The 22,190-nt window shown below is 43.9% G+C and overlaps 1 protein-coding gene across 4 annotated transcripts in view; it reads right to left on the reverse strand.

The window, feature by feature from the left end:
- The window catches only part of TNNI3K (TNNI3 interacting kinase), a 230,894-nt gene that overhangs the window by 68,175 nt on the left and 140,529 nt on the right, over positions 1-22,190 (reverse strand). For all 4 annotated transcript variants that reach the window (XR_005774108.1, XR_005774106.1, XM_040406705.1 and 1 more), the window contains one exon: positions 20,371-20,480. Coding sequence is in view for 2 of the 4 variants with exons in the window: in XM_040406705.1 (XP_040262639.1) it covers positions 20,371-20,480 (110 nt within the window). In the remaining 2 variants the exon portion in view is untranslated. The remainder of the gene's footprint in view (positions 1-20,370; positions 20,481-22,190) is intronic.

The raw sequence follows: 22,190 nt of genomic DNA on the forward strand, positions 1-22,190 counted from the left end.
TATTACCATACTCTGTCATTTTACAGCTCTTCCTAGAACCACCAAGGTTCTGATTATCACAGAAGGAGATGTATCATTTATCGGAATTAAGAACTTCTCTCATCTCGCTCACCTCACTCTGCTTAGCTTAAGTGGCAACAAAATCAAGAAGATCCAAAATGGAGCCTTCACCAACCTCACCAAACTGCGGACCTTAGTCTTGGACCATAACCAGATATCATCCACATCCATCACTAATGGGACCTTCTTCAGCCTTCGGAATCTTGAAACTCTGCAGCTGAACTGTAATTACTTTGGTAGCATTGATGGCACTTGGTTTGGGAACACAGAACGTCTTATCAGACTGGAGATAAACAGGAACCAGATCACAAACTTGACACATGACAGCCTTGGATCTGATCTTCATCGTCTACAGCACTTAGACTTGTCCAGAAATTTTATCAGTTTCATTCACGAAGGGACTTTTCAAAGCCTCCAGCAACTCAAGGAACTTGACCTGTCCAAAAACAGACTGACAAGACTGACAGATGTCTTCGCTTTCTTGCCCCATCTCACCCTCTTAAACTTGGGACAGAACTCTTGGAACTGCAGCTGTGAACTTCACCAGTTGGCAAAATTTTTACGGAATTATACACATTCCGCAACACGAATCCTGAAAAACAGAAGCGGTCTTTGGTGTCGTTATTCCAGCAACTCAAAGGTCATATCTCTGCTGCAGCTGACGGACGGGAACTGTGGATCCAAATCTTATAACATCACAGTCATAACCAGGGGGAAGGACAGAGGGTCCACCAGAGAGGGTCTTCTCATATCAATCTTGGTCATCATAGGTACGTCCATTGATACAATATGACATTGAGTCTGGAAATTGAAAATGCAAAACATTGTGCAAATTCCCCATTGTTTATATCTCTTCCTGACCTTAGATCGATGGGAAAATGTTCAACAGATGGGATTTAGACTTCTTTCTTTGTACCTTGTACCCACCAGATTATATTCAGTAGTAGTAGTAACTATTCACTATGGATATACTCCTGCTGTACAACCAGGGGTACCTTAACATTGTAGGGATGTCTCAAAAATGCCGCTCTGGAGGCTCCACCAGTCAAATGAAACCAGTTATTTCCTTCATCATGAATGTCCCTTTTGAACCGTACTTCTCAGCATTCCTTGCTTTTCAATTTTTTTTTATTTTTATTTAATCTTAAAGGGGTTTTTACAGAATATTGACAGCTTAACCTCAGGGTCTGACACCTTTCACCCCAGAAGATCAACTGTTCTCCAGTAGAATATCCATCAATACATCATCAGCGGGGTCTGATACACCACAACCCCACCAGTCAGCTGTTCTGCAGTAGAATAGCCATCAATATGTGATCGGCAGAGGTCCGACACCCTATATCCCCACCAGTCAACTGTTCCTGAGTACCTCTGGTGTCAGAAGTAAGCGCTGGGATGGCACTGTGTAGTGGATGGAGCTGGTTAATGCCCATCATTGGCCCTAGCAGATGCATCTACTGGTGGGTCTACCATTGAATCTTAAAGGGGTTTTCAACAATATTGATGGCCTAACCTCAGGGCCCGTCACCCCGCACCGCAGACAATCGGCTGTTCTGCAGTAGATTAGTCATGAATGTAGTATGGGAGGGGGTCTGACATCCCACAACCCTACCAGTCAGCTGTTCCTGAGGCGCTCCGGTGTCAGAAGTAAGCACTGGAACTGCACAGCTCCATCTATTACTGGTTACTGCCCATCATTAGCCGTCGCAGAGGGGTCTACTGGTGGGTCTACCATTGTATTTAATATGCACCTACTATACTTTGGATGTTAATCCTGGTCTTCATTTTTATTGCAGTGATCATTGCTCTCTCTCTCCTCATCATCCTCACTGTGAAATATTTTCTAAAACCGAACATCTCAAATGATCAGGATCCAATGAGATGCTCATGCGGCAAAGCCCAGCAGTTACCAAGAACGCAAGAACCCGTCCATAAAATCCAGTTGACCCAAGAAGACCGCAGGGATGCCATGCTTTCCGCAGATTCTCCCAGGGATGGTAAACTTTTCCTAAAGAAAAACACCGGCTTGCTACATCTGGGATGTAAGACGCAGGCATCAGGCAAGTCTTTGAGAGGCGGCAGTACAGAAAGCCTGCCAGGAACGTGCTACATCTGTTTCCGCTGCCGGCTGGTGCAGTGGCGCCCCCCCTCCCCTGCAGCCATGTTTGACACTAATGAAGTAGGCTGCATCTCAAACAGCATTCAAAGGATTCCTGCTAATCCGAAAGACTTTGTGCATGCTGCTCACCGGGAAGGTGCGAACACAACTGTCTTACAGGAATTGTCAAGATTTAAAAAAGGTAAAGCTTTCGAAGAGATAACCTGTTAAGATTTTTTTTTATATTGTTCCCTTTGTTCTGGAATCCTGCTGTCAAATGAGCCACGATCCGAGGCGGCTGCTGCGCTCTACCTTCGCTGCCGGGGTTAACAGAACACAAGTTTTTGTTGTATCAGTATCAATGGACTAAGGCGAACTCACAAGTCATTATTTCCAGGGAATTATCTCAAATGTAATAGAAATTGAATAGAACTTGGTTATGGCAGAAATGCTGCTTTGTTCTAGGCCTGGGTCGGACTATTTTCCTGTTCACTTTTACTGAAATGTGGTTCAAGCTGAATCTCGCGATCACGATTTAGAAACCTTTTTTTTCCAGCCTTATAGCAATGGCCAAAATTCACACAGTGTTCACATAGTACCGCCATACAGTGCCTATAGAATACCTCTAGACCATAGCTACTGGATATAATACCGACAAACTGTGTTCAAAAAATATCATTAGGCGGCAATCTTACAACAAAAAAACACATGTAAAAAAAAAAGTAAAAAAGTATAGACATTTCTTATGGCTTCAGTGGACTACAAATCCCTGCATGCACTTTAGCATACAGTGATCTTGTATGGTGGGTGTCTTCAGGCTGTGGTAGGATTTAGGCCACAGTCAGGCAGATGTATTGTACCCAGAGGCATAACTTGAAGATCCTGGGCCCCAGTGCTAAATCTGTGATAGGGCCCGTCACTTTCTATAATACTAGTTATGTGGCAGTGGGGTCTTTGGGCTGCTCTAGGCTCTTGGGCTCGGTTGTGACTGCTATTTCTGCACCCCCTGTAGCTATGCCTCTGATTGTACCGCCATTTAAAGGGGTTCTCCGGGCTTCAGATATTGACAACCTATCCTCAGGATAGGTCATTGCTATCATATTGGATGGGGTCTGACACCTGGCACCACCAATAATGAGCTGTACGGTGTACGAAGCTTGAGGCAGACAGCTCCATACACCATGTAGTGGCCATGCTGGGGTACTGCAGCCCATCAGCTCCTATTCAAGTGAACAGTACACCTGGACTAGAAGCTACGCAGTAAAAACAGAGCCTTCTGCTTTTGTTCTGTACACTGTTCCCAGCACCGCGGCACCAAAACAGCTGTATGGCGGAGGGTGCTGTGCGTCAGACCACCCCCCATCTCATAGTGATGACTTATCCAGAGGATAGGTTGTCAATATCTATGGGAAAGAGACCCCCCCCTTTCATTGTCTGCATTCTGGACCCACGGTTCTGTTAAATCGAACTCAATACGTCCCTATCATTGAAAAATTCTCCTACAATTATCCCATAAACTACTGAAGTAATACCAAGTATAACACTGCCATAAGTTATACTGCCATATAACGCATAACCATACAATGCATACGTAACGGTCCCCAACTCACACTGCCATATCCTAAAGCTAAAGCCCGCCCATCAGAGCCAGTGACGTCACCGAACACACTGCCGGGCGGAAGCTTCCCCCCGGCAGTGTGTTATTATAAACAAAAGAGCCCTTGCCCTGTGCAATCTAGCACAGGGCAAAGGAGCGCATCGGAGCATGCAGTGCTCCGATGCTCAAGTCAGGGGGGCTGCCTGGGTGAAAATGGAGGTTTGTCCGGGTTCAGCTCTGAACCCGGACAACCCCTTTAATTATAACTCTGCAAGCTGTACATTGACCACATTTATAATTTTTCTACCCAAATTTCTTTTCTACTCTCAAACCTACTTCTTACTATTTTGTTTTTAATGGTCTGGCTCCTTCTAAAGCTTATCAAAGGTGGATTCTTTGAAATGTGTTAGCCTACCATAGCTCATCCTGGCCACGTGTTCTCCTTCTGCTGGAAGACGAACAGAAAGCGAACAGCGAGGTTCTCAGATCATGATATTAGCGAGCCAGACATCTGATTTAATAAGAAACGAGTGAGAATACTCTTTAATATACCAGCGCCGTTTCCCAGGTGTTAGGTTAAACTTTGCTAAATTGCTTGTAAAGTGTAACAGGTTTCGTAATGAGGGCAGCGCAGAAGGGCAGGGCTTCACGCCAGAACAATGAATTTATAGCCGGTCAAAGTGACGCCAGTGATTTACAGCTGTACAGCCCGAAATAAATTAAAAATGGTTATTACTATATGCCGGTGGAAGTTGTAGCTGAAAAAAAAAAAAAAACATAGCTAAGGAGCTGCAAGTGCAATGTGCCGCCCCCCAGGGCACGATCGGGGTCCCAGTGTGTAGAAAATGTGGTGATGCGGCCTTAGTAGTTTGTGTGTCACGGTGCTCCTACCTGCGTACCGTTGCTCCCTAGAGTTAGGCTCTGTAGCAATAAAGGGGAGAGTTGTAGGAGGTGTAGAATAAGTTGAGTCCAGACTTGATAAAGTTCAACAGTTTTACTTGAATAAGCTTACATCCAGACACTTGATTTTTCTCTTGGCTCCAGAAGGTTTTGGGGTAAACTGGCAGGCAAACCTGGATAACTTGCCTTCTCTCTCTGCTGTACTAATCTCTGGCTTCAGTCTGGCTACTGGACTTTATGACATTTCTGGTACCTTATCGGAGGGGGCACCTCACTAAACTCTGTCTATAAACTGTAAGGAGTCATGGTGCTCTATGAGCTGCTTCCCTTTGGAGACTCCTGCTGCAGGGGAGGGGGGGGGGGGAGGGATTCCCCTTACTGCGCCAACTCCACTCTAGACTGAATGTAGCTTCCTGCAACCCATCCCTTGGTAGGAAGCAGGGGGAGAATGGAAAGTTCCATTTTATGTAAAGGTACTCTCTGCCAGATACACTGCCACCTGCTGGACAACCAGGCACAGTGCATCAAATACAATACATAACAGTTACATAGCAATATTATTAAGGTACAATATCAGAGGATCTGAATATAAAAACATAGATGACATTGTTAGCCATTAGAGACAGCAGCAGGGTGAAGGAATGGTAGTGCCCACTCTGGGGTACTACACAAGCAGCTCCTCACTACCCAACTGCCCTAGAATATAACACATCTGCAATCCCTTTTTCCCCCATCTTGGACAAATACTTAACGAGCAAGGAATATTGGAAAATCCCAGCTCTGAAGCCTGCAGAATAGTGAATGCAGCCCTGGATTATAATAACCCATATACATGAGCAGATATTCATACAAGTGATTACACACAACAGTATTGTGTATATAATCATTGTAAGTTCATCTTTTGGTCGCCAGCTTTAAGGGTCACTGAGCTTTCAAGGTTTTGATCCGTGGGGTTCCGAGTGCTGAGACCTCGACCGATCGCTAGAACGAGGAGAGAGAAGCGCTTGCATAACACAATCTCTCTCCTCGCTGCTAGAGATGGAATCAAGACTGACTTGTAGACTTTCTATGAAGCCCATCTCTCCCCCATTATTGGGTTGACACTGGATAACCGTTCTTCATCCGTAACCCCTAAAGAGTAATGTGGTGTTACTAGTCAATCTCAGTCCCCTGGATAGTCCACTATAAGCAGCAAGGTAGCTGGTAGAGGGCTGCATTAGAGATGTGGTCAAAATGGAATGGGCAAGAAGCAACAGTCGGTAGCAGAACCCAGGGTCAGGGGCAGCACATGCATATCCAAAATCAAGACATTGAGTCAAACTGGGTCAAACATGGAAAATCTCCAGGATGCAAACAGTAGGACTGCCAAGAAACTCACTCCCAGGGATGATAACCACCAATACTGAACCACTTTCCACTTAAGGTCTTGGAAAGTTGACATCACATGCCGTGCCAGGTTTTGGTCACAGCTAGGAGACACTAGCCTTGGTATAGCCTAAGCAATGGAGTGCCAGATAGCTAGTGGTGGCCTTCAGTGCTTGACATTGATGTATTTACAGTTATTTCTTAGTAATGCTATTCAAAGAGGTATTTCCCAGGGAAAGAGACCATCTCACTAGCACCACCTTCTAGAAGTGGCTCCCTATGAGTCAAAGTCTGACTCTCATCAGTATGGAGTCGGATTCTGGCTGGCTGAGTGCCTTGAACACAGCTTAGGCTGGGTACTGGGTTTCCTTAGAGAGACCAATCTTGTATGGAGACTTATTGGCAATGCTACATGGGAAAAAATATGTAAAGGGATATCTCCCAAGAGAGAGAACCATCTTGCCAGAACTACCTTCTACAAATGGCCACCTATGAGTCAAAGTCCGATATTTTTTTTTACAAGCCTTGGAACTAATCAACAAATATCCATCTGTACCTTGTCGAAGTCTACTTTCACACTAGTGTTTTAGTTTTCCAGTATTGAGATCCGTCATAGGGGCTCATAACCGGAAAAAAAACGCTTCAGTTTTGTCCCCATTCAATGGGGACAAAACTGAACTGAACAGAACGGAGTGCTCCAAAATGCATTCCGTTACGTTTAGTTGCGTTCCCATACCGGAGAGCAAACCGCAACATGTTGTAGTTTGCTTTCCGTCCTGGGATGCGGAGCAAGACGGATTCTTTATGACCCCCAATGCAAGTCAACGGGGACGGATCCGTTTTCTCTGACTCAATCTGCCACAATAGAAAATGGATCCGTCCTCCATTGACTTTCAATGGAGTTAATGACGGATCCGTCTTGGCTATTTTAAAGATAATACAACCGGATCCGTTCATAACGGATGCAGATAGTTGTATTATCAGTAACGGAAGCGTTTTTGCTGAACCCTGCCGGCTCCAGTAAAAATGCTAGTAGCCTAAGCTGTGTTCAAGGCATCACACTCAACCAGTCAGAATCCGACTCCGTACCGATAAGGGGCAATCACAGCTTTCTATGGATGGATATTTGGATTGGCTATTTTCCTTTGTCATGTTCCAAGGCTTGTAGGGGGTCACTTCCAGAAGGTGGTGCTAGTGAGGTGGCTTCCTTTACCGGGGAGATACCTCTTTGCATATTTTTTCTCATGGTGCATTGCCATTAAGTCCCCATACCATGGCGAACTGCTAAAAATTCTCCATACACAGCTGGTCTCTTTAAGGAAAGCCAGAACCTTGTCTTAGTAATGTTAGTATTTAATGATGGTCCTGAAAAGGGACCCCTTCCTGTATAAAGATAGCTTCAAAACGACTTCAACTTGGTTTTGTAAAGTAAAAATTTGGTATTTTTCCAGATTTCCATATGGACAGTATTCACTGATAAAATCTGAAAAAGGGTGGGTCCTATTAGGAAAGAGGGTGTGGCCCCTTACAAAATGTGGGTGTGGGTCTTGTTACATCTGTAACCAATATATAGGCTTTGATCGCTCCCAGTATAATCAAATGTTGGCCATCACTATTCCATTTAAAAATGCCAAATATATATAATATTCTGAACCTGGAGTTACATCATGACTTATACTCAAGAGCTGAATTCAAAATTCTGCTGCTTACTATCTGAAATCTGTGGGTTGTTTATAATCTACAAACAGTTATATGACCTAATAGCTATTACTGAAGCTTCCAGACTGCATTTCTCTCTGGCAAAACTAACACCGTCAAAATCCAGAATTTTTCTCTAGAGTCACAGTGAAAAGTTGTCACAAGTAGAAATCCAGCAATCAGGGGATTGTCGTTAGCTATTCATTTCTTCTCCAGCGGCCACTACAGGAGAAATATAGTATTACATGCAGCAATTCAAGGGAATGGCTGCACATGTAGACCAGGAATGATCAGATTCTACCAAAGGGAAAACCGATGCTGATCTGGTTCATAGTCAGGGTCCCGAGAAGTCCCCCCTTCTATAATGCCCCGATAATTTCCCAATCATCAAGTGTTGACATATTGTCTAGCATCTAAAGTCTATGTTTTCATCCCATAGGTGAGACAAGTATAAGAAGATCCTTTCTCCCCAAGGATGACATGATGAGAATCAAATCTGACAACATCCCGAAACTGGATCTGTGCTACAACTTGCTGGAGAAGTCACAAAGAAATATGGTTCCTTACAAGCAAAATGCTGATGTCATGAGTCGTTTAACAACAAAGGGATCGGTGGAAATGAAGATGCATGGCGCGAGTCCGCCACTGTGCGCCCATCGATCACAAAGAGGTGGCCCCAGCGTTCTTCTGAATGAGAGAAAAGATATTTCTTCCCAGACAGACAATGACCTTATCTGTAAATACATGGAATGTGATAAATTAGAGGAACCTAGAAGACAAATAACTGAACCGGAGACACAAAATGTAAAATTTGAGGAACAGAAAACTCAAACTCGTGTCACTGAAGAAAATTGTTTTTTGAATAATGACACCATGCTGCTGTCAGCCCGGATAAAAAAAGTGAATATTCCAAAGAGTGTTGGTTTTTATATACCACACATTCAGCACAAGTCAGACATGGCGGTAAACACACCTCAATCACGGCAGGAACAGCTCAGCCGCCCGCACCTTGGGAGCAAGTATCTACTGACTATAAATAACAAAAACTATGAAGATAGACAGAGAAGCTACACTGGCACCCTGGTGGATACCTTGAAGGATGTTTACATCCACGGCAACACAATGTACACCAGAAAAGAAAAAGGCTACTTAAGGGTGAAAGTAAATCTGCAACCCTTTCGGAAAGTCAGGGTCCATCCACAGCAAAATATTGAGGCCACCAAAAGAGGCCAAAGCCCTAGACATCTCCCAAAGCAGACAAAGAGAAAGAAATTAAGAGCTAGCAATTCATCCACAAAATCAACGAGCCAAGTGGTAACGGAAGATGATGAACCATCTCATGTTGATGACCCAACGACGGTGGGGATGGTCTTGAAAGATTGTCCAAGCTCAAAATGTAAAGATACTCCTGATCAAGAATCTAAGGGAAAGACAGGAAGACGTAAAAGTAGAAACGATATATCTGGTATAGCATCCATGACACCACTTGAAGAAAGGGATGATAAGCCAAAACGTCCTCCTGATGGGACGATAGATGGCTCCTCACCAAATGTTCTTGAAGATCAAGGTTCAAAAACAGCCTTCAACTCTGACAAGTATTTGAAATCTGATGGAAGTCTTTTGATAGAGGAAAACCACAATCACACAGAGCTTAAAGTTTTAGAGAAAGAAGGCGAGAGCGAGGAGTTAACAGAGAGTAAGCTGCAGACACAGTTGGAAAACCGAGATAACGCCGGCGGAAATGTGCTTGATCCAATGCAGTCAAATGTCACCAGCATTTCTGGAGGAAAAGACTCTCCGTCATGTGGAAATAACATTAACTGTGAAATAGATATTGCTGGTTCATCATTGCCAGGTAATAAGGTCAATGGCCATTTAGAGGGCAATAGAAAAGATGATATTGCTGAAGCGGGTCATTTGCCCGGACCCGATAATTCAATTAAAAACACCACAATCAAGGAAGCCATAGATAGAGAGATTAAGGAGGCCCATGACAGCTCTGTAGCTGACTCCAAGGCTGACAAAACAGGCAATATTGAAGAAAAAAAAAAGGAAAATGTACACTCAGAAGGAAATGAGAAGTTTACGGATCATGTGGACCATGGAAAAATATTTTCTGCTGCTAGTTTACAAAATACCCCCGGAAGAGATGATCCACCATTGAGCACAGTTGTTGACCTTCAATGTACCATTAATCAGCAGGTGGAGAAGACACAAAGCCACGATAATAAACCTGATGAACTGAATGTCACTCAACAAGACGTTGAGTTAGAACCAGACTTGCCCCTCAAGTCACATCAGTCACAAGAAGCTGGTTCTTCTGTAAAGAATGAGGTTCCTTTAATTCAGATGCTAAATAACAAGGCTCCAGAGGGGCCGGCGGCTCAGACATCAGCATTACTCCCACATCAAAATGGGCAAAATAATGCAAATAACAATCACGCCAAAGCATCTGCGGAGAGCGGGAGGAAACGTCTCAGCCTGTCAGAAAGCTCCAAAGTCATCATTGTTGTAGAAAGTCTAAACGAAACAATCAACATACAAAAATATCTGAGCGAACGCAGCAGAAGACACTACACCTGGCAGACGACAAGTCGTCCCGGTAATGAAAATGACAGTGCGTCAGGAGATGGCGGCCAGAGGAAGAAAATCTGCCTGATCCTTCCTGAAAAATCTGGAGCCCAAGCCCTGAAATCATCCAGCAAAAAGATTAAATGAATTTCTGTTAGAAATTGTTCAGCTCAATATCCAAAAACATTTGCAGGAAGTCAAAGCCACTGAATTGTCATCTTCCATCAAATATAAAAAAAAAAAATAGATTCAGCGTTTTCTTTATTGTTTTAGCTATATATGTCTCTGGGAAACCAATATGGCATCAGTGAAGATGTCATGGATGTTGATGTTATTACATATAAAGGTTTTGTCCAGTTTATATCCCTGAATAAATGAGGGGGGTCCCTGTTCAGGATCCTCATATTTTGGCCACAGTGGTGGATAGTGGTTACGAAGAGTGTCTCTCGCTCTGGAGGACCTGTCCTGTTCTGCATTACACAAATGACCCATTGATATGAATAGACACTGTGTAATTCTTCACTTCCCCTGTGGTGGCGCTGCAGGGAAACCGCATAGATCACATCTGATCGCTGGTGGTCCTAAAAGGAAGATCCTCTTATTGGTAGGGAACATGGACCGGGGATATATCAGTGTAAAACTAAGCTCGGGGTTGACTTGACCTACCAGTAAGCCAGCCTGATATTTGGTAGGCCAAAGTTCTTACTTAACGGAGGGGACAAATGGGGTCCATTTGGCTCAGCAGAGGACAATCCAAATTAAGCTAAGCATTGGTTATGAACAAATAGATAGATAGATAGATAGATAGATTGATAGCTATGGGCACAGAGATGGTACGGCAGTGTACCACCTTATGGGCCGTGTCAGGAACAATATGTACTGAGAATACCTCCATAAGTATGGATTTTTTAAATAAATAAAAATGGCTTATATTGACGGTTCTTTTTATTTTAAGTGGAATTGCACTTTAGAGGGACACCAAGTCTAAACCTACACGCACACGACAGTGAAAAACGGCTGTATGACGCCCATTTTCAGAACCATTGCAGTCTATGGGACTATTCACATGGCCGTTTTCACGCCCAGATGGACCCCAGTGAAATCAATAGGCCTGTTTTTAATGGCTGTGTGGACAGGAGTGCACCTGTCAAAGGGGTGTTAAAAACAGGTTAAAATGCCCTCAGGAGTTAAAAATATATACTTACCTCACCCACTTGAATGCATCATGGTGTCACCATAGGCGTCATCAGGTCCTTCCAGTGCAGAGCGAATGTCAGCGCGTTTTCTTCACCAGGGAAAGAATTCTTCGGTCATCCACCACAGTTGTTTTCCGTGGTCTTCCGGGTCTTTTGGTGTTGCTGAGCTCACCGGTGCGTTCCTTCTTTTTAAGAATGTTCCAAACAGTTGTTTTGGCCAGGCCTAATGTTTTTGCTATCTCTCTGATGGGTTTGTTGTGTTCTTTCAGCCTAATGATGGCTTGCTTCACTGATGGTGACAGCTCTTTGGATCTCATCTTGAGAGTTGACAGCAACAGATTCCAAATGCTAATTGCAAACTGGAAATGACCTCTGGACCTTTTATCTGCTCATTGTAATTGGGATAATGAGGGAATAACACACACCTGGCCATGGAACAGCGGAGAAGCCGATTGTCCCATTACTTTTGGTCCCTCAACAAGTGGGAGGCACATATGCAAACTGTTGTAATTCCTGCACCGTTCACCTGATTTGGATGTAAATGACCTCAAATTAAAGCTGACGGTCTGCAGGTAAAGCACATCTTGTTCGTTTCATTTCAAATCCATTGTGGTGGTGTATAGAGCCAAAAATGTTAGAACTGTGACCATGTCCCAATATTTATGGACCTGACTGTATATACTGGGTCTACTATGGGGGGCAATATAGATACTGGGAGCACTACAGGGGGGGCACTATAGACACTGGAGGCACTGTGGGGGTGTACTAAGGGCACTGCAGGGGTTGGAATGCTAAACAAATTAAACCAATAAAATGAATTCGTTTTTCATGGACATGAAAAACGTCCATTAAAAATTGACAATTGAACAGGAAATGGATGCAGAATGGCAATGAAAAACTGACAGTGTGCATGTAGCCTAAAGCTGACATTACCATTTCTACATTTGCCGCACAGCTATTTTTCTCTGTTATCAGCTGAGGAGAAGAGGTTTCATCACTGACCCTATGATCCCTACGTCATGTCACCTATCTCCAGTCACCTGTGTACTAATGTGTGAGCAGGTCTTCCCATGCATTGCATTCTTAGGATAAGGGGGTCTTTAAGGACTCTTCAGCTTCATTGATATTTGTGGTCATTTGAAATTACAAAAAGAAGTTGGAATCCAATTTTAATCGACAAAGAAAATTCTTGAATTTTTTCAATGTTTTGCATGTTCTTTTAGTGTCAAAAATGTACACGAAGAAAGTGATTGAATAAATACCAGTCACGTCCACTAGGTGGAGACATTTCCTCTCTTATTATTATTATTTATGGAGGAGGATTTGTTTTTTCCAGAAAGCAGTCACTTGCTCCTGACACAGAAAGCAATTCTTATCTGCTGCTTAAATATGACTTCATTTTGGTGGAGGTGTGACAGATGGGTCATCAGTGTGACAAATGGGTTAAACGCGGGGCATAAATTACCCATCTCCAAACAGTGGCATAGAAGAGTGAAGAAAGACTGATGTCCCCCACCCCCCACCCCCCCCACCGCCACCGCCACCATTACAGAGAAACCAGTTCAGTTCATCTTATGGATCATATACGGCTCATTAGCATGACTTGCTTGCTGCTCTGGAACCACAAGTCTCAGCATGCCCAACAATGCAGGTATAGCATTCAATAACTTAAAGGGGGTTGTCCCCTGGGGCCTCTGTCTTGAGGCAGCCTCCGCAGTCATGCTGACCTGATGGAGGGGGTCTAGCAACTGGAACCCCCAGCATGCTCACAGTTATATGATCCCCATTGAAAGTGACTGCAGCAGTAACATACCCCGGCATGGCCCCTACGCCATCTGATTCCGGCCTCATGATCCACTCTGTTATTTCCTGTGGGGGTCCTGGGGGTCTAACCCCCACCGATCTGATACTGGTGACCTATCCTAAGCATGGGTCATCAATATCTAGAGCCTACTGATTATCCAGAGCTGTGCAGGGAATATGTACAGCACAGCCAGGCTGCAGTATGAGTCTGCGGAAAGCTGGAGGTAATCAGTAGCAGCGCCTCCCTACGCCTCCCCTCCCTATTTAATATTAAAGGGGTTATCCCATGATTAGGGAGAAAACTGAGAATCAGACATCAGATAGCACAAGATAATGTCTCTCTAACAAAGCTAGAACCAGCCCCGTACCTCACATGGATCTAGGGATGTCCTCATTCATTGCTCCAATTTCTTTGCTACATTTATTTTAAGCAGGCAGTTTAGGGGCGTGTCATTTCTGCTACAGCTCAGTGGGCCTGTCTGCAGCTCTCTCCCTATCACAGCTCAGGGTGTGTGTCCTTTCTGCTACAGCTCTCTCCCTATCACAGCTCAGGGTGTGTGTCCTTTCTGCTACAGCTCTCTCCTTATTACAGCTCAGGGTGTGTGTCCTTTCTGCTACAGCTCTCTCCCTATCACAGCTCAGGGTGTGTGTCCTTTCTGCTACAGATCTCTCCCTATCACAGCTCAGGTTGTGTGTCCTTTCTGCTACAGCTCTCTCCTTATTACAGCTCAGGGTGTGTGTCCTTTCTGCTACAGCTCTCTCCTTATTACAGCTCAGGGTGTGTGTCCTTTCTGCTACAGCTCTCTCCTTATTACAGCTCAGGGTGTGTGTCCTTTCTGCTACAGCTCTCTCCTTATTACAGCTCAGGGTGTATGTCCTTTCCTCTGCAGTTATCTTCCTATCAAAGCCCAGAGGGCATGTCCTTTCTGCTGCAGCAGAATCCCAGCTCAGGGGGCGTGTCCATTCCGCTGCAGCTCTCTCCCTGTAACTGTCACAGCTTCCAAAAGTAGATTTGGCTGCTAGCAGATGTAGGATGGAATTGAGCGCGTGCAACCCCCTCAGCAATGTTTCCTAATAAGGGAAAGAACAAACAGCAGGTGGCGCTATACAGATACAATTTATTGAATGTCTCTGTAGCTGTACAAAATTTAAACTACATGCAGTTAGAAAAGAATTTAGATCTTGGTTTGAAAATGAAGAATACGGTATGGGCAGGGTACATATGTAGTAAATACAGCCTCTCAGTCCAGCAATAGATGTCCTGAGAAGGGGAAGCTCAATACAAGTCCTCTCTCTGGCAGTTCACACACACACACACACCGCACCATCTGCATAAACCAGAGTGTGTTCTCAGGTCACACTGGGCTGACTGTGTCACAACATTCTTTGAGGTGAAGTCCGCTCCACAGGGGTGACGCTCGACACTGTTAAATACATACTTGGAAAAGATTATATACAGGGCTACAAAACATACAAGGTAATACATGGCCACATACCATATTTTTCGCCCCATAAGACGCACTTTTTCCTCCCCTAAGTGGGGGAAAAATGCCCCTGCGTTTTATGTGGCGAATACTAATGAGCGCTTCCATTATGGAAGCGCTCATTAGTACCGGAGGACCAGGAAGCGGTGAAGACTCTGTACTCACCGCTTCCTGGTCCTCGGCTGTCAGCTGTGAAGGCTGCGCACAGCGTAAGGGCGCTCTGTAACCTCACGCTGTGCGCGGCAGTTCACAGCACAGCCGACAGCAGGAGGAAGAGAATCGCGATGTGAGGAGCGGCGGCATCCAGGAGTAGGAGAGGTAAGTGGATTTTTTATTTTGTGATCTGAGGCTGAATTATGGCTGGGGGCTGCTCACATATGGCTGGGGGCTGCCATATGGCTTGGGGCTGAGTACATATGGCTGGGGGCTGAGTACATATGGCTGGGGGCTGATAAATACTGGGGGCTGATTATATGACGGGGGCTGATTATATTACTGGGGGCTGATCACATATGGCTCGGGGATGATTATATGACTGGGGGCTGATTATATGACTGGGGCTGATTATATTACTGGGGGATGAGTACATATGGCTGGGGGCTGATTATATGACTGGGGGCTGATTATATGACTGGGGGCTGATTATATTACTGGGGGATGAGTACATATGGCTGGGGGCTGATTATATGACTGGGGGCTGATCACATATGGCTGGGGGCTGATGTGAGGCATGGGGGTCTCATCTGAGGTCTGATTGGGGGTCTTCTTTATATTGGGCTCTGATCTGAGGTCTGATTGGGGGTCATTCACATTGGGGTCTGATCTGAGATCTTATTAACATTGGGGATTCGATTGGGGCTGTGAGCTGAGGTCTGATTAACATTGGGGGTCCAATTGCTGATCTGAGGTCTAATAAAAAATATTTTTTTCTTATTGTCCTCCTCTAAAACCTAGGTGCGTCTTATGGGGCGAAAAATACAGTACCTCTTACATCCAGTGACGTCACCTTTGATGTAGATGTTCTCTTTCCTAATCTTCTCCATTCAGACCAGACCGCCATGATGATTTCTTTCAGCCATCTCTCGTCTCTGCAGACATCTTAGTTTCCTACTTTTGGATCATCCTTCCACCTTCTGAACACCCCATCCTGCCACCCCCAATACTGTGTCCACTGTGCTCCTCTATACTATACAGCGGAAACAGATAATCCCGCTGAAAATACTAGTACCACACAGATAGTTTCCCTTCAAAAATTATTGGCACACAGTGCCCTAAAAAAGAACTGGGTCCAGCAAGTAGTGTCCCTTATAGTGCTGTAAACATAGTGTCCTCCAAAAATGTATTCTGCTAAGCCGATACTGTGCCAGGGTACCTCCCAATGTAACAGTCCTCCCAAAAGTCCCACCAATAGTAATAATTCTCTGCCAGAGTGCACTATGTGGTAACAGTGCACCCAATAAAAAAATGTCCCTCATTTTGTCCCCGGAGGTAATAATGCCCCCATCGTGCCCCCAGTAGTAATAATTCCACCTATACAGTTGTTTTCAAAATTATTCAACCCCCACTGAAATTGAGTGTTTTGGCCAGTTTGACATTGATTTTGATCATGTCAGTCATCTTGTTTACAATTAAATCAAAGAGGCACTTGTAAGTCAGACAAATATAACATAACATTTATAATGAAATAACCACAAATGTCTTTTCTGTGCTCACATCATTATCAGTTTTATTCAACCCCCAAGTGACATTCAATCTTAGTACTTAGTACAACATCCTTTTCCAGTTATAACAGCTTTTAAACGTGAAGCATAGCTTGACACAAGTGTCTTGCAGCGATCTACAGGTATCTTCGCCCATTCTTCATGGGCAAAAGCCTCCAGTTCAGTCACATTCTTAGGCTTGCGCGCTGCAACTGCTTTCTTTAAGTCCCACCAGAGGTTCTCAATCGGATTTAAGTCTGGTGACTGCGATGGCCACTTCAAAATGTTCCAGCCTTTAATCTGCAACCATGCTCTAGTGGACTTGGAGGTATGCTTGGGATCATTGTCCTGTTGAAAGGTCCAACGTCTCCCAAGCCTCAGGTTTGTGACGGACTGCATCACATTTTCATCCAATATCTCCTGGTACTGAAGAGAATTCATGGTACCTTGCACACGCTGAAGCTTCCCTGTACCTGTAGAAGCAAAACAGCCCCAAAGCATGATTAACCCCCCGCCATGCTTCACAGTAGGCAAGGTGTTCTTTTCTTCATAGGCCTTGTTCTTCCTCCTCCAAACATAGCATTGATCCATGGGCCCAAACAGTTCTAATTTTGTTTCATCAGTCCACAGAACACTATCCCAAAACTTTTGTGGTTTGTCCACATGACTTTTGGCATACTGCAGTCGACTCTTCTTATTCTTTGGAGACAGCAAGGGGGTTCTGGCATGGAGGCCTTCATTACGCAGAGTGCGCCTTAGTGTCTGAGCTGAAACTTCAGTACCCACATCTGACAAATCTTTTTTCAGTTCCTCAGCAGTCACAAGGGGACTTTTCTCCACTTTGTGCTTCAGGTAGCGCACAGCAGTCGAAGTCAGCATCTTCTTTCTGCCACGACCAGGTAGCGTTTCAACAGTGCCCTTTGCCTTGAATTTGCGAATGATGCTTCCTATGGTGTCTCTTGGTATGTTTAACATCTTTGCAATCTTCTTATAGCCATTGCCCTTCCTGTGAAGAGAAATCACCTCTTCTCTTGTCTTCCTGGACCATTCTCTTGACTTCACCATGTTTGTAAACACACCAGTAAATGTCTAGAAGGAGCTGAGTATCACAGTCCTTTTACATCTGCCTAATTGGTGCTTATTATGCTTGATTGCTGCTCCTTGACATCCACAGGTGTTTTCAATACCTGATCGAAAACACTTGAATGAACCTCTGTTCTTAAGAGTGGTAGTCTTTAAGGGGTTGAATAATTGTGTCAATGAAGAAATCACAAAAAAAACATTTAATACTGTATTACAAAAACAATTGACAAAAGTCATTTTAGTTGCATTTGGTTCTTTAAAAAGTCCTTGTAAGATTTCATTCTGAACACAATTACAAATGTACACTAAATTCCCTAAAACCCTTTACAGCATTGGGGGTTGAATAATTTGGAACACAACTGTAATGTGTGCCACTACAAAAAATGAACGCTTATAATTTTTGCCGGTAAAATAATCCCCCCTTGCAACATGTGGCAATACAAATATACCCTCTTATGTGTGCCAATACAAACAATGCTCCCTTATGACGTGTACCAGTACAAAAAAAAAAACTTTTAGTGCCTTATGTAGAAAAAATGCCCCCATAGTGGCCACCTTAGAATGTGTGCCAGTACAAAAAGGCTCCCTTACAATATGCGCTAAGTACAAAAAATGCTCCCTTTTAACGTGTCAGTACAAAAAAAACGACCCCCTTTTAGTGCCTCCAATACAACAAATGTCCCCATAGTGGCCCCCTTATAATGTGTGTCAGTACAAAAATGCTCCTTTTTACAGCCGCAATGTCCCCATAGTGCTTTCTCCAGTTGCAAAATAATGACCACCACCGAACACCATGCTGTCAAATAAAAATAATAAATTCAAATACCTCCATTCTGCTGTCAGTGATGCAGTGCAAGACACAGACTTCTTCTAGTCTCTGTCCTGAGCTCTATGCAGCCCGGCTCAGGGAGCGCAATAATGATGACACCGGCCTCTGATAGACTACAGGAACTAGGACTAAAGCCTATTAGAGGAAACGGTGGGCCAGGGAGACATCAGTCCCATGCCCCGTCGCAGCATTCAACTGTATTGCTGTCTTGATACAGCGATGCAGTTGAATATGTAGAGATGAGCGTTTCCACGATGAAAGTGCTCATTGCCCATGGCCCTTCTGCTGCCCCCCTCTTGCCCCAACCTGGTGCTGCCTGAGGCGATCGCCTCACCTGGCCTCATTGGTGGTGCACCCCTGTCGACACAGCAGCACCAGGATGGTTGGTGCACTAGAGGTGGTGCTTGTATCCATAGGCCTTGGGTTTAGTTTCGTCGCTGGCGCTTGAGGCGCCTAAGTTATGTAGAGGCACCCGCCTCTACATAGGTGCATCCACCGCCGGCCTAAATCTATACCAGCTTCCTTGTTCTAAAGCAGTCATAGAAAATGATAAATTAGATTGGTCAGCCCCTCTGCAACCGAGTGTGCGACAGATATATGCAAAATTGGCATATATCTAGTCATAAATGACCCCCGTAGTGTTTACAGATGAGGCCAGAATTAAATGTTTTTTACTAAGTGCAAGATAGTACTTACAATGCATTCAATAACAGCAGATTTTAAGTGCAAAAAACCTCTGCCACCAGTAAGGATTATGGAGGAAGGTTGGATGGCTGTAATTTAGCACTAGAAACGTTCTGGGTGATGGGTGTTTTATCTGTAGTCCCTCACCTCACAGCAGTGTCTTCCAATGCTGATATAGCAGTTCACTCTGCTGACGGTTTATTCAAGGATTTACTTGAGGCAGAATATAACTGTAATCCACTTTTGAAGCTCATACGTGCTCTTCCTTTCTCCTCTGTGACTCAACAGGAACTCCCCTTCCTGGCAGGAAGCAGGACAAGCCCACTCCTACCACAAGGGGAGGAACAAGGTGATAAGCCCAGTTCCTGTCAACCTTTGTCAACCATAACTTGCTAGAACAAACGGCCAGATGCATATAAAATAACACATAACATTACAATGTAAAATAATATAAAACTATTTCCAAAACTGAAGAACCTCCAGGTCTGGGGTACTACACACCTAAAGACCATAGTCCCTCCTTGGGCACCCCACGGTACAACACCTTGGCACCAGCACGTTACTAGTAAAGCTGTCACAGGGCTGCACAAAGGAACTGCAAATGCAGAGACCATCTGTGGGATGGCAGGTGGGACCCTCGCTCCTGTCACCCCACAGTATATCACCCACAACTGCTTCCAGGGAACACAAGTCACGACACTGATAGTTTCACATCATACAAGGGATATAAAGCAAACACAACAAAAAATAAAGCAAAATACAATGTAAAGGCAGTCTGTCACCAGGCACAATGCCTTGTAGCTCATCTGAATGTCCTGAACTTTTCCTTAGCAACCTGTGGCGTCAATCTGGAGAATCTATATGCAAATGAGGATTTAAGTGCATTGAGGGCGGTCCTAAGGTACTCTGTGCTCCATATCTCATCCTGCATCCTCTGACAACCACTCCCTCTTTCTTGATTGCCAGGGCCAGATTTCTGCATATTCATCTCACCTGCTCCTTTCAATCAAGAAGAGGAAGGATCCAGCAGCAAGAGTTCTATTTCCCTGCAGCATCTCCACAGGGCAAATGAAGAATTACACATTCCTTATTGAAGTTTATGGGCTTTCAATGTACTGTATGGATGTCTTGGGTCCCTCAGAGAGTAAGACACTCTTTATAGCCATTCTCCACAGTGGCTAATAGACGAGGGTTCTGTCCGGGGACCATCTCATCTATCAAGGCTTAGAATTCCTTCATAAGTATAACAGGAAGACTTTGTCACATTATCTTTAGATTTAAAAAAGGAGCCATGAAACTTACTTCAGGGCATGCGTTCCATCCTCTCATCAGCAGAGACGATATGGGCTTGGGTATAGAATATCCTATAGGTGGTCGGATATGATGATAAGCCATGTCTGCCGCTGCAGCAGCTGTGGAGACGTGGGGCAAAAAGAAATCTCAGAATTGCTTCACATGGAGAAAATCAAAATATCACACCTAAAGGCAAAAGGTATTATTATCAGGTGGTAAACATCAGCAAAATATACAGTCGACAGACAGACAGATACATGTGAGATGATAGATAGATAGATAGATAGATAGATAGATAGATAGATAGATAGATAGATAGATATGATATAGATAGATAAGCAGACTTTATCATTACCTCCTTCACTATCTAGGTATTATTTGGGAAATGAATGATAGTTTTATATAGGCTTTGAATAGAAGATTGATAGATTAACTCTTTTCCTGCCCTGACTGTGGCAGGATGGGGTTAAATAAAATAAAAAATTAAATAAAGTCAAAGAAAAAAATAAAAAGTTATAGCTATAAGTAAACATATTTTACCCTTTTTCTTTCAAGAGATAAAATAAAAATATATATTTATTAGTTTTAGTAATAGTATAGCAGACTTTGTGTGTGTAAAATAAACAAACGTACACGCTTTTTTTTCCAGCGATTTTTTTTAAATATTAGTTTTCATTTTAGCTATAGTGTAGTGTAACTTTTTCCGCCTTTAATCTGACCTATAAACTGTACAACTCAATTGAGAAACAAACTGAAATCTTTTAGGTGGAGGGAAGAAAAAAATATAAAAATAAAATAATATGGCTTCATAAGTGTGCACACCCTTAAACTAATACTTTGTTGAAGCACCTTTTGATTGTATTACAGCACTCAGTCTTTTTGGGTATGAGTCTATCAGCATGGCACATTTTGACTTGGCAAGATTTGCCCACTCTTCTTTGCAAAAACACTCCAAATCTGTCAGATTGCGAGGGCATCTCCTGGGCACAGCCCTCTTCAGATCACCCCACAGATTTTCAATCGGATTCAGGTCTGGGCTCTGGCTGGGCCATTCCAAAACTTTAATCTTCTTCTGGTGAAGCCATTCCTTTGTTGATTTGGATGTATGCTTTGGGTCGTTGTCATGCTGAAAGATGAAGTTCCTCTTCATGTTCAGCTTTCTAGCAGAAGCCTGAAGGTTTTGTGCCAATATTGACTGGTATTTGGAACTGTTCAGAATTCCCTCCAGCTTAACTAAGGCCCCAGTTCCAGCTGAAGAAAAACAGCCCCTTGGCATGATGCTGCCACCACCATGCTTCACTGTGGGTATGGGGTTCTTTTGGTGATGTGCAGTGTTGTTTTTGCCCCAAACATATCTTTTGGAATTATGGCCAAAAAGTTCAACCTTGGCTTCATCAAACCATAACAGCTTTTCCCACATGCTTTTGGGAGACTTCAGATGTGTTTTTGAAAAATGTAGCCTGGTTTGGATGTTTTTCTTGGTAAGAAAAGGCTTTCGTCTTGCCCCTCTACCCCATAGCCCAGACATATGAAGAATACGGGAGATTGTTGTTACATGTACCACACAGCCAGTACTTGCCAGATATTCCTGCAGCTCCTTTAATGTTGCTGTAGGCCTCTTGGTCGCCTCCCAAACCAGTTTTCTTCTCGTCTTTTCATCAATTTTGGAGGGACGTCCAGTTCTTGGTAATGTCACTGTTGTGCCATATTTTCTCCACTTGATGACAGTCTTCACTGTGTTCCATAGTATATCTAATGTCTTGGAAATTCTTTTGTACCCTTCTCCTGACTGATACCTTCTAACAATGAGATCCCTCTGATGCTTTGGA

This window comes from Bufo bufo, chromosome 9 (genome assembly GCF_905171765.1).
Source record: "Bufo bufo chromosome 9, aBufBuf1.1, whole genome shotgun sequence".
NCBI lineage: Eukaryota > Metazoa > Chordata > Amphibia > Anura > Bufonidae > Bufo > Bufo bufo.